This window comes from Diabrotica virgifera, chromosome 10 (genome assembly GCF_917563875.1).
Source record: "Diabrotica virgifera virgifera chromosome 10, PGI_DIABVI_V3a".
Lineage (NCBI taxonomy): Eukaryota > Metazoa > Arthropoda > Insecta > Coleoptera > Chrysomelidae > Diabrotica > Diabrotica virgifera.
Window position 1 is genome coordinate 154,138,246 of NC_065452.1, and position 13,153 is coordinate 154,151,398.

Consider the following 13,153-nt stretch of genomic DNA (forward strand, 5'->3'; position numbering starts at 1 on the left):
AGCCATAACAGGAAGACGGCCCTTAGGACCTCCGCGAATGCGGTGGAGAGATAACATATGGTCATATTTAAGAACAATGGCGGTACCCACTGACCCAACTATCTTGGACGACCGTTCCAGATGGAGTGAGTTCATTGCTTCATTGTGCAGTCAGCCAAGATCCACCCTGGGTTGTAGTGCTACGAGAAGAAGAAGATGTGCATCCGCATCCCCCATACTTACAAGAGTTAGAAATTGTTCAAAAGAATCGAAAATAGAACAATAGTTATGAAAAATAAATCACAGGGAAATACGATTTTAAAATATGTAAGAGTTTCCAGAAAAAATATTTGTTGGAGTGATCATTACTTCTTACTTCTCTCAGTTCTAGGATAGAGTTTCCTCTGTACCTACTAGTTGACAATAACAACAAAATTATTGTAAAAAACAAAGGTAGTATACTATTGAGCGAAATTAATATTTTTTGACATACCTACCTCGTATAAAATCGATCAAATTTAATATCTGATTATTGCAACTTAGGTTTTATACCATGCAGAGCATTTTATGAAAAATAACTTTTTTTCGTAATATAGATATTAAAAAAGTTTCCCATAGGTTCCAAGTTACGCAAACACACTGTATAAGAGATCAAGAAAAATTGTTTTAACATTTAATATTTTTAAAGCTGGTTATTAAATGTATTGTAGGTAAGTTGTGAAGGATTTCCTGGCTGAAAAATCTACGAACGTGGTTCAACACAACCACTACAAATCTTTTCAGAGCAGCAGTGTGCAAAGTGCAGATTGCCATGATGGTCGCCAACATCCGAAACGGATAGGCACTACAAGAAGAAGAAGAAGGTAAGTTGTACAGAAAACAACAAAAGAAGTTATTTTTCAAAGTAAAATAATTACATTTTAAAGATTACACCTTAGGCTTTAAAAAAACACCAATCCAATTGCAATATAGGCCTTTACATTTAAGTAATATCCAGTTAAAAGTGGTAGTTATTCTGTAAAACTACGAAGTTTTCAAAAATTACCTACATGTTTTGAGACGTTGTATTATTTGAATAAAAGTTTTGATATTTTTGTTTAATAAAACATAGTTTAGTACGATGTTTAAAAAATAATTTGTTTAAGTTTCAGATTTATATGGGTAAAAATGTATTAGTACCACTAGTACCACATTTTTAAATATTTTTTAACAAAATTCAAGTCCCAATTTCCACCCACACTGTTCTTATACACATAATTTTTTTCTTTATAACTATAAGATATCTTTAACGTTCTTCTTTCATTGCCAATTTGTAAAATTTAATTTGATTAATTAGTTAAAAAATAATGTTAAATTACTCATTTGCTCGCTACGACGAACGCTGCCATACAGTGCACCACTGCCAATGTTTGTGGGAAGGGTGACTCGAGCGTTATAAATAAAAAAATATTGAAGCCGTAGATGTAATTTTAGAAAAACCTTTAATTTTTTGTTATGCAATAATTTCTGAATTTTCAATGGTCGAGTCAGTTTTTTCTAAAATTTATATTTTAGTGTATATTTAAAAAAAACTAATTTCGCAGTTCATTTGTTTAATAAAAAATTAAGCATCCACTTTTGGAGTAAAATCCACTATAAAATTTTTGTTTTTCCTTATTTTTAGGGCGGCTCGCGCTGCCCCTGGCATCCCGGGTCGGGACGGGTCGGTATACCAATAAAGATGATAAATGTAAGTTGTTATGAACGGTGAATGATTACGCTAACACAAAAAAGTTTTTGTTAAACAAGTCGTATTTAGTAATTGTTTAACGCGGGAGCAGTCGCGGTCACTTCTGTCACGTAAGCAGTCGCGCGTAGAACAAAATATCTAACAATACGAATTTAAATACGAACTTAAAACAAATTAATATTTTATAACATTTTTGTTTGCTTGCTATCTTAAAAATATCTATTTCTAACAATTTAAAGCTAATTGGTTCTCACCAAAGCCATAAATTCCACACAAAAAATACAAAAGAAATAAAAAAAAATCCCACGCATTACTAAAATCTTCTTCGAGGCACTTACGAGTGGAAAGTTATGTTGCAAAATTTTTCATCAAGTTATCACGGAAAAGGATAAAAAGTTGGATTTTTTCTAACGGCGCGACTGTTCCCGGGTTAAAAGGGGCCCCATTTCAAATTCTGCGGGGGGGGGCCCGACGGAGTTTGTTACGCCACTGGTTAAAGTACCTAACTTTCTTATTACCTATTTAACATAGGCGAATGAATCGAAAAGCAAAATATTAAGAAAGCCTAAGGCTACAGTTGAGTTTTAATTTCAATATTTTATATGTGCTAGAATATTCCACAGGGTGTTCCAAACTTTGAGGAAAAAACACACTATCATTGTTACACCCGGTATACAATGACACTTACCTATTAGCAATAATATTATTGCGTCGATATTCTTGAAGAATAAAGCTATAATATACTGAAACAATCACTCAAATCAGACAACAGGTTTAGGAAATAAGAGACATCAAAAATGCCCCATTTTTAAGGTGGTGTGTTAATTCTGATGCTTAGTATAAAATACTTGCAGTACATAAATATAAAACACAAGATAACACAAAATATTGATATGAGAATATAATGCGGATTCAGAAGAGGGCACAGTACAGTGGATCAAATTTTCCAGCTGTGTGAAATACAAGCGGAAAGCCACGAATACGGGAAATATACAGTGGCCTATTTATCCACTTTAAACAAGCTTTTGATAAATTGGTAAAACGAAAAGAAATATACAAGGCACTATGTGAAATTGGAATTAGTGAAAAATTAATAAAATTATAAAAGTGACACAGAGAGAAACAGAATAGGGTTAAAATAGATGGAAAGCAAAGAGATAAGTTTAAGGTCAGCGAAGGGGTGCGGCAAGGAGACCCACTGTCATCATTGCTGTTCAGTTCCCTTGAAACCGTCATCAGAGAAGCCGAAATTAACAGGACAGGACTTGTATATCAACTAAAACACCAATGCTTGGCATTCGCTGAAGACATAGTACTGATAGCCCGAAATAAACATGAATTAAAAGAAATACTAAAAAGACTACGAGGCGATAGCGAGAGAGAAAGGGATATACATAAACGAAGAAAAAACTAAATATATGGAATGGACAGAACGAGAATACATACAAGGACAATACCTGACAATAAGAACAGAAGGAAAAATATAAAAATTCAAAGAAGTACAAAGATTCCAATATCTAGGAGCGATATTCACTAAGAGACCAAATATGAAAAAAATCCAAGCGAGAATTATGGCTGGTAATCGTTGTATCTTTGCTCTAAACAACTTATTAAGAAGTAAGAACATACCTAGAAGGGCTAAGATAAAAATATATAAGACGGTGATAAGACCTATAGCATTACATGCCAGTGAAACATGGACGATGAATGAACAAATCCGAGCAAGTCATCCTGAAAGTGTGGGAAAGAAAAGTCCTCAGGAAAATATTTGGAGGAAAGATATGGAATGGAATGTGGATAAAAAAACCAAATGTAGAACTGAAGAGGATGTATGGAGAACAGAATATAATAGGGATCATAAAATCACAAAGACTGAGATGAATGGGACATATCCAAAGGATGCCAAAAACGAAACTTCCCAAAACAATACTAACGGGAGGAATAGGAGGAAAGAAGACGAAAGGTAGACCGAAAACCAGATGGAAGAAAGATGCTGAGACAGACATAAAAGAACTTTTTTTTCTTCTTTCTCATAATCCTTAGTGCCCTTCAGGGCAGCGCCGTGTCGTGCTATGATGCGGCGAGGCAGTCGCATCAGGCGGCATCAATAGGGGCGACATAATCAGTAAAATCAAAAAAAAATGTCAGATTGTGTAAAAATGTTGTCAGAAACTATAGAAAAGATGAAAAGTTACAGACAATATGGCTAATGACCAAATGAAAATTTAATGAAATTGCAGAAAATCTTGATATAAATTCCGAATTTCTAGCTGAAAATCAAATTCGAGCCAGGAGAAAAAAGCTTTTATTTGATTACGAATAATCTGTGGACGAGCTCTTAACAGATAAAGCTAAATTTAAAATAAATTTGTTCATCTATATTTTAGACATTGTCGTTAAGTGACATTAAGTTAATGTTATGTATTTTCTAAAATCCACAAGGAAAAGAAAATTTTTCCTGTAGTTGGCTGTATACCATCAATCACAAAAATTGGAAAAATCTTTTGTAAAAGGTATAAATTTTTTATTAAAATCCCTTAAAGGGCTACATCACAACAAAACGTTTTGCCATAAAGTCATTGTAATGTAAACAACTCAATTTGCATCCCACGTGTTGGGAAATTCAGTACATTAAATAAGGGCATTATCCTTGTTGCCATGTATCCATCCTAAGGCATTTTATTTAAGTATGCACCTTTAATGCATCCATATTATATTTAAAGGGTTTTCACCCGAATATTTCTTTGGTGGCTCAGCAAGCATCCAATCTGTCTAACACTGATGATGATTTTGTGATAAAATCGAAAACGTTTTGTTGTGATGTAGCCCTTTAAGGGATTTTAATAAAAAATGTATACCTTTTACAAAGGATTTTTCCACTTTATGTATTTTCTGTCCTTTTGTATGGTGTGGAGACATGGACTCTTAATAAACAATGTCTCAATAGATTGGAAGCATTTGAAATGTGGACATATCGAAGAATGCTGAGAATCTCCTGGACAGACAGAATAACCAATGAGGAAGTACTAAGAAGAATATAGAACAGCAGGGAGATACTGGATGCCATCAAAATAAGGAAACTTCAATACTTGGGTCATATAACACGTGGTGACAGATATGAACTGCTAAAATTAATTATACAGAGAAAGATTCAAGGAAGGCGCAGCATAGGTAGAAGAAAAATGTACTGGCTGAGAAACCTCAAGTGAATGGTTTGGATGCAGCTCAACTGAACTGTTTCGGGCTGCAGTGTCAAAAGTTAGAATAGCAATGATGATTTCCAACCTTCGTTGCGGAGATGACACGTAAAGAAGAAGTTAAGTGGGTAGGCGCAAAATGTGCTTGCATGCAATGCTTTTTGAATGCATTACTTTTTTTCAAATCCTGAGAAAACTAATTCATATTTTTGAAAAATTTAAACGCAGAATAAAATATTGCATTATTACCGAGGGCCGAAAGTCCCAAAAAATCTCGATATTGTTTATTTGAATAAGTTACAGGGGTGTTAAAAAAAGAGAAAATTTAGTGTAATTTTTAATTTCCAATATCTAATTTTAAAGAAACCTTTTGTTTATTCTAAGGGACTTTCTACCCTCGGTAATAAGGTAATCTTTCAATCTGCGTTTTAATTATTCAAAAATATTTATTATTTTTTTCAGTATTCGAAAAAAAATTAATGCATTCAAAAAACATTGGAAGCAAATTTTAATCATATGCTCCTAATTATTTGATTGATTAATTTTCGCTTCTAGAAACTCATAATAAAAATTTTAAATTTATGTATGATACTTTTAAATTGAGAGAAATAAATAAATACATAAATAAAAACACTAGAAAAATATTGTATAGTATAAGTTTTCGTTAAAAAACTTATTTTTTGGATGTAGAATCTGGTCTTTTAGAATTAGAAGTAGATATGACACTAAATACCCTAAGATTGAAGAGATTATGGCTTATGGCCAGCTGACATGAAGACAACCTAGGGCTCATTTACTGAAAGGAATCCCTATTCACATCATAATGAGGAGCTCAGCTCCCAAGTCAACATTTTAGCTTATAGAATGTATATTCTGATTGTTAAATAGTAGGAAAAATGAAAGATTACCGATGAACGAACATATAAACACGCTGTATTTTCCTGTCACCGTGTCACACAAAAAATTGGCCAAGCAAATGTAATATAGGTAATATGTATTATTGTGGATCAATCTATCAATCAAAGATAGAATAAAAAATTTATTTTTTTATATAACACGGGCACATAAATTTGATCCACCCTGTATATTGATTTGTAAATATTTATTAGAAGTTAGCTTGCATGTAAGTGGGTCTCTCCCTTAATGAGCTTTTCGATGAAAAATTAAAGACTTTTGTGAATAATTAAAGTGAAAGGAAGATTTGTTTAGGATCATAATGTAAAAAGATTGTTTATTACGGGAAAAGTAGAATCTACAGGTAGAGGTAATTATTAGTTTCTAGAAAAATAGTTTAAAAGAAAGTTTGGAATTTTAATCTCTTTTTGTTTAACCCCGAGTAAATGTTGTAGAATTCCCCGAAAGTAATTATTATGATGGTAGGAATATTTTTGAAAGAATGACTGTGTGTTTTCGAATGAAAAGAGAGGAAGGTGGAGAGATAAATGTTTCTGATTGGCTAGACAATTTGGAAGGGGGAAAGAGAAGCTTGAAAGTTGAGGCAGTTTGAAAAAGAAAAGATTATTATGTGATTGGCATTGCTGAAGAGCAGTCAACGTTTTCGTGGATAGTTAGAAAGCAAGTACCAGTGGTTGTTTGATAGTGGAGAATAGTGCTGAAAAGTGGAACGAGAGACAGATCAAATTGAGACGAAATACCCCTTTGATTCTGTATTATAGTGAGAAGGAGAGGAGAGAATTTTTGGAGTTGTTTGAATCGAGTACTGGTTAAAAGAGGCCTGGCTCGTTGTTTTTTGTTGGAGAATTGGTGCTGGTGTGCTGCTAGATTGAAACTTGAGAAAGGAGAGGGCTTTGATGGGTAGCCTAACATAGTCAACAAGGGAGAGCTGTTTTGGGTCAAGAGAAGACGTCAGAGTGAGTGAAGCAAAAGGTCAGTCAATTTATGTGAAAGATATTTTTATGTTCGGAAACTAAAATTTTGAGTAAAAGCATATGAATTAAGATTCCAATATTTCAAAACTTAAATAGGAAGTATAAGTAATTTTGCGAATACCTAAATTTGTTTGTTTAGCTTGTTTTATCAAAGTCATCGGGAACAAACCGAAAAATTGTTATTTGAACTAGAATAAATTTAAGTGGTAAAAATTTCATTCGGACAGCTGTGTCCACAGGTTTTAATTTGATCGATTTTTAGAGTATTGATTTTGATAATAAAAGACAATTCTGTATGCTTATTTTATATTTCTATTTAATTCCTTTTCGTAATATTTTTTCCCGATTAGAACCAACTAAGAGATACTGAAACCACGAGAGAAGATAAGTATAACATAAGATAATTTAGATATTTTTTTTGTATTATAAAAAGGCACCCTGAGATTTTTTCTTAATTTTTTTTGTATGATTTGTGACAATTGGATAATTGATTAAATAATTAATTGGAGTAATCAAGTAAAGACTAATTGATATAAAAGTAAATCATAACAGTATATATAGTATTTTTACTACAAAAGCGATATTACGTAGGTCAAAATTTTTGACGTAAGAGAACTGTCAAAACATTAGAATGTGACTTTTCATTATTGCCATGTTTATAATAAACATGGCAATAATGAAAAGTCACAATCTAATGTTTTGACAGTTCTCTTCAAAATTTTTGACGTAAGAGAACTGTCAAAACATTAGAATGTGACTTTTCATTATTGTAGGTCAAAAATTTTGACCTACGTACTATCGCTTTTGTAGTAAAAATACTATAAACTGTTCTTAATATAATACTGGTACTGACTCATTACTTTCTGGAACATAGAAAATATGTGTTTAATATGATCGCTCATGGGTAATCTTTCAATTTTCCTAATATATAAAATATTATCATTAAAGAAAACCTTACCTTTTAGAAGTAGAATATATTCTTTTAGACTCAGCAGTAGATGATGCCACTTCACTACTTGTCCTGTACTTTTCTTGTGTTATTAATGACCGAATTTACTCAATTATTGCCTTATTTAGCATAATTAAGAAACTTAAATGTGCTACAATTATTGTACGTTTTAAAAAGACCGGGACGCTTTCAAATTTAAAATAAATCGCGAATATGGCGACGCGACGTAGAACGATCGCGAAAAGAAATCTGTCCTGTAACAGCTTTTAGAGTACACCAGCGGCCATAGTTGCACCTTGTTCGGTGCCCGAAGTAAATTCCTAACCTAATTGATGCTCAATTGTCTATCTGTGTTTACTTGTTTTTTTGATAGTTTTTTGCAAATGCTTTTTGTACATTATGTAATGTACCTACCTACTCATATGTACAATATTAATATACCTATGTATTTTTATATAGTTTTTAGTCACCCGGTATATGTTATTTACAATTATGAAAAGTTTCTCATGTTTAAATCACTAATATTTGCTATTAAAAATCAGAATCAATACTATTCATAATTATTTTTTCCCATTTAAAATAAATAAGTTTCTCTAGTTTATTTGTCTAATACTTCGTATCTATAAGTAACAATAATATATTTCGCCAATTTCTTTGTTCGATAAGCTATCCGTATTTGCTATTTTAATATTAATATTTGAGGCCAACCTCTTGTACTCAAATCCATCCAAAACCTCGTTAAATGATTGTAGATAACAGAACCTATAAATTCATAGTTTTAAGAAATAAACGTAACACTGTAATTTTCATTTTCCAGTATAATAAATTAATCCACGTCATTCTACGTAATTTTATTCTAAAAAGAAGAATTAGTCCGGAGAAGAATTAGCAGCATAGTATTCCATAACAAAAAAGTGGTGTCAGAAGTGGGATCTCAGTAACAGAGTTCCTCTGGTTGCTGAGAGAAAGAAAAGCTGAGGAAATTTCGAATTGGCTTATTTCCTTCGAGGAACCATTCAGAAAAAACTGTCAGTGTGGAAAATTCGCCACTACAACAACTGTTTACATTAGGGTCCAGTACAAATCCAGTTCCAAATCCAGTGCCAGCCCAAGTTACTACTACCCTATTGTAGTAACAATCTGAAGTAGAGGTGAACCAGGAATAAGAGACTATGCGACTAACCATGAAATTAATATTCTGCATGTAAGTACATTCTTTCTTAAATTCTGTCTCATACCTATATACTAAGTCATAAAAAAAACGTAAAAGATTATAAATGTATGTTTACCATATATCCTGATATAAGCAAATTATTTGACGAACAAATACCTTCTCCCGACTCAATTTCTTTCTCAAATTCTACTACTTCTAATTCTAATAACATGTCATTATCAATTGAAATAGCTGAAAAACTTCTTATAAGATTCGATGGTACAAAATCAAAACTATACGAATTCATAGATAATTGTGATAAAGCTTACAATCTAGTAAATCCACAATCCAAAGCAATTTTATTAGCCATTATAGAAACTAAATTAACTGATAAAGCTAGGGCCATAACTAGAAACCGAACATTTGATGCATGGAAAGATTTAAAAGATTTCTTATTAGATGCTTATTCTGAACGCCGAACGGAAGGTCAGTGGCAATTGGAATTACATTCCTTACGTCAGATGCCCAGTGAAAATGTAATGTCATTTTCAAATAAAGTTGAGAACTGTTATATAAAATTAATAAATACACTTGATCCAAATTTATCTCCAGATGCAAGAAATGCTTGTACTAAACTTTTAAAAAATCAAGCACTAAATGTCTTTATCCGAGGATTAAACAAAGACCTCTCTATTCTTATCAAAGCCCGAAATCCAGATTCCTTAGAAAAAGCTGTTGCTGTAGCAGTTGCCGAAGAACAGGAACAGTTATCAAGGCAAGAAATTTTTAGACCATTTTGTAATATTTGTAAACGAAATAACCATTCCTCAAACAACTGTCGATATAAAAACAATTTAGATAGAAATATTAGGCATTTTCAAAATTCTAGTTTTCAAAATCAAAAATATCCTAATACAAATCTTCAAAAACCAAATTTTCAAAATCGAAATTATAAACCCTCAAATTCAAATTCAAATTCCGATTTTCCTCCAAACTTAAGAAAAGATTATACCAACACTTCCCCACGTTTTTGTAGATACTGCAAAAACAGAGGTCACGTTATAGAAGAATGTAGAAAACGCGAATTTAACAATAAAAACAAAAATCCAACAAATCCTTTAAACTTACAGAATCCTCGACAAGCAGCGGTCGATTCTCGAGGAGTTCGTTCAGTTCAGGCCGTATCGCAACCATCAACTTCTCAGTCACTTCCTATGTAGATTTGCCCATAGTAAATAATAATTGTAATCAACTCTTTTGCAAGTTTCTAATCGATACAGGTGCAGATATTTCTTTAATTAAATATTCAAAAATACTAGATCTTCCAAAAATTTATTCCGAATCTATTACTCTACGAGGTATTGATAAAAATGTCTTAAATCCAAATAAAACTATATGTAGTTGTAACATAAATTTCAAGGTCAAAGATTTTGTCCAAAGTCATGTTTTCTATGTCGTAGAAGACGATTTTCCTCTTCATTTTGACGGTATACTAGGTAGCGATTTTTTTGAAATAAATAAATGTCAAATTGGTTATAAAGAAAACAAATTAAACTTTAAAAATTTTTCTATTCCAATTGAATATATAAAATTTCCATTAAATAACAATAATGACGAAATTCTGAGAGATCAAAATATCGAGACAAACTATCATACTGATGAAATAATTACTTATGACTCTAAATCCACAGAAGATCATTCTTATTTAGAAACCTCAAATGATAACCAAATAACCTTAAGTAGTAGTCCAATTCAGTCTAACTCTGAAATCAGAGAAAATTCAAGTCCAAAATGTGAAAAATCAAATGAGAATGAGATATGCACAAATAAAATTTCTAGCTCTTCACTAAATTATGAATCAAAATCCTATTCAGACTTTCAGTCCAAGAAGACTCATACATTCGAACGAAGCTCAAATTCTAACTCAAAAAGTAATAAAATTATTCTAGCTCCCAGAACTGAAACAATTGTTCAAATTAAAGTAATAAATAACGAATTAAGCGAAGGATTATGTCCCGAACGCGAAATTCTTAAAGGTGTATTTTTATGTCCTAGTGTTGTTAAGGTAAAAAATGATTTCTTTTTAACTTCAATCGTAAACACTACCGAAACGGATGTTGAATTAAAAGATATTCAAGTAGCAATAGAAAAAATTCCAAATTTACAAAGCAATGCAAACATACGAAAAATGTCTTCTTATAAAGATAATACGAATTCTAACAGAATTGCTAAGTTAAAAAATGCCTTGAGAACAGATCATTTAAATAGTGAAGAAAAATTATCTTTAATTTCTATTTGCAAGGAGTACAATCACATATTTTATCTTGAAGGAGATCAACTTACCAGTACAAATGCCATAACCTGCAAAATTCCTTTAAATTCTAATGTACCTATTAGCACTAAATCATACAGGTATCCTGAAGTACACAAACATGAAGTCGAAACTCAAATAAAAGGTATGCTAGATCAAGGTATTATCGAAGAATCAACGTCGCCGTTTAATTCGCCCCTCTGGGTTGTACCAAAAAAGGCCGATGCTTCAGCAAAGAAAAAATGGCGAATTGTTATAAACTATCGACGACTAAATGATATTACTATAGGAGATTCATTTCCACTTCCGAATATAGTCGATATATTAGACCAGTTGGGTCATTCAAAATATTTTTCAACAATAGATTTAACATCAGGATTTCACCAGATCGAAATGGATCCTGAGGATTCTCCAAAGACTGCTTTTTCAACTCCTTCTGGACATTATCAATATTCACGAATGCCATTTGGATTAAAAAATGCTCCCAGTATTTTTCAAAGGCTAATGAATACTGTCCTCTCAGGAGTACAAAATTATAGATGTTTTGTCTATCTCGATGATATAGTCATTCATGCGGATACATCATCATAATAAAAGATTAAAAGAATTATTCGAAAGATTGTCTACATTTAACTTAAAAATACAGCCAGATAAGTGCGAATTTTTTCGTCGCGAAGTAGTGTATTTAGGACACTTAATAACTGAATTTGGTGTCAAACCGGACGAAAAGAAAATATGTGCTGTTACAGATTTTCCTATACCCCGAACACAAAAAGATATTAAGAGCTTTTTAGGTCTCACTGGTTATTATAGACGCTTTATAAAACATTTTAGTGCTTTAACACAACCTTTAACAAAATTGCTGAGAAAAAATGTTGAATTTAATTGGACAAGCATTCAACAGGAGTCATTTGAGAACCTGAAATCAATACTTTGTTCAGAACCAATACTCCAATATCCAGATTTTACCAAAACCTTTTTCTTAACAACGGATGCTAGTAATTATGCAATGGGGTCGATACTTTCTCAGGGTAAAGTACCGGATGATTTACCTATTGCTTATGCTAGTCGTACCTTGAACAAAGCAGAATCAAACTATAGCACAACAGAAAAAGAATTGCTTGCAATTGTATGGAGTGTTAAACACTTTAGACCATATCTGTACGGAAATAATTTTTTCATTTATACGGATCATAAACCACTCACATGGCTATTTAATGTAAAAGACCCTGGATCAAGACTTGTTAGGTGGAGATTAGCATTAGAAGAATATAGCTATGAAATTATTTATAAACCAGGTAAATTAAATCAAAATGCTGATTGTTTAAGTCGTCCTCCTTTAACCATATCTGAAACAAATATTTGTGAAGAAAACAAAAATCCGACAACAGTCACCTAACAAATAAACCAATAATTGAGTAAAGAAAATAATGACACTTATTCACAGTTCTTATCTAAATCCGAAACTATATTAATAACAAATGATAATATAAAAGGAAACAAGTGAAAAGATTACATCATTCTCACAAAATTTAGCATTGTTTGTTTCCGTAGATTTAAATTTTAATGAGGTCGTTCAAAAGCAAATAAATAAACAATTCAATCATATAGAAAAATTAGAAGCCAAAAATCCAAGACTAAATGACATTATATATATTTCTGATCAAAATAAAAACTTTTATTACATCTTTATAAAAAATCATTATTGGGACAATACCTCTTACGAAGACATATTTAATTCCCTAATAAAACTAAGAGACTGGTTATTAAACGATAAAATCTCAAAAATTTGCCTACCCAGAATAACTTTTAGCTACGATAAATTAAGTTGGGGAAAAATTAGATCTATGATTAGATTTATTTTTAGAAAAACCGATATATCTATTATTATTTTTCATGATATACTAACAACTCCTGAACCTGAAGAAATAACTACAATATTACAA

The 13,153-nt window shown here is 31.7% G+C and overlaps 1 protein-coding gene across 1 annotated transcript; it reads left to right on the forward strand.

Moving 5' to 3' along the window:
- The first annotated feature begins 8,541 nt into the window (after positions 1-8,541).
- Positions 8,542-10,248, forward strand: LOC126893387 (uncharacterized). The gene has a single exon (XM_050663518.1). The coding sequence runs from the start codon at positions 9,025-9,027 to the stop codon at positions 10,114-10,116; it is 1,092 nt and encodes a 363-aa protein (XP_050519475.1). The 5' UTR covers positions 8,542-9,024; the 3' UTR covers positions 10,117-10,248.
- The last annotated feature ends 2,905 nt before the right edge of the window (positions 10,249-13,153 follow it).

Excerpts from the sequence above, each read along its gene's own strand:
- LOC126893387 (XM_050663518.1), top strand. The coding sequence starts at position 9,025 with ATGTTTACCATATATCCTGATATAAGCAAATTATTTGACGAACAAATA.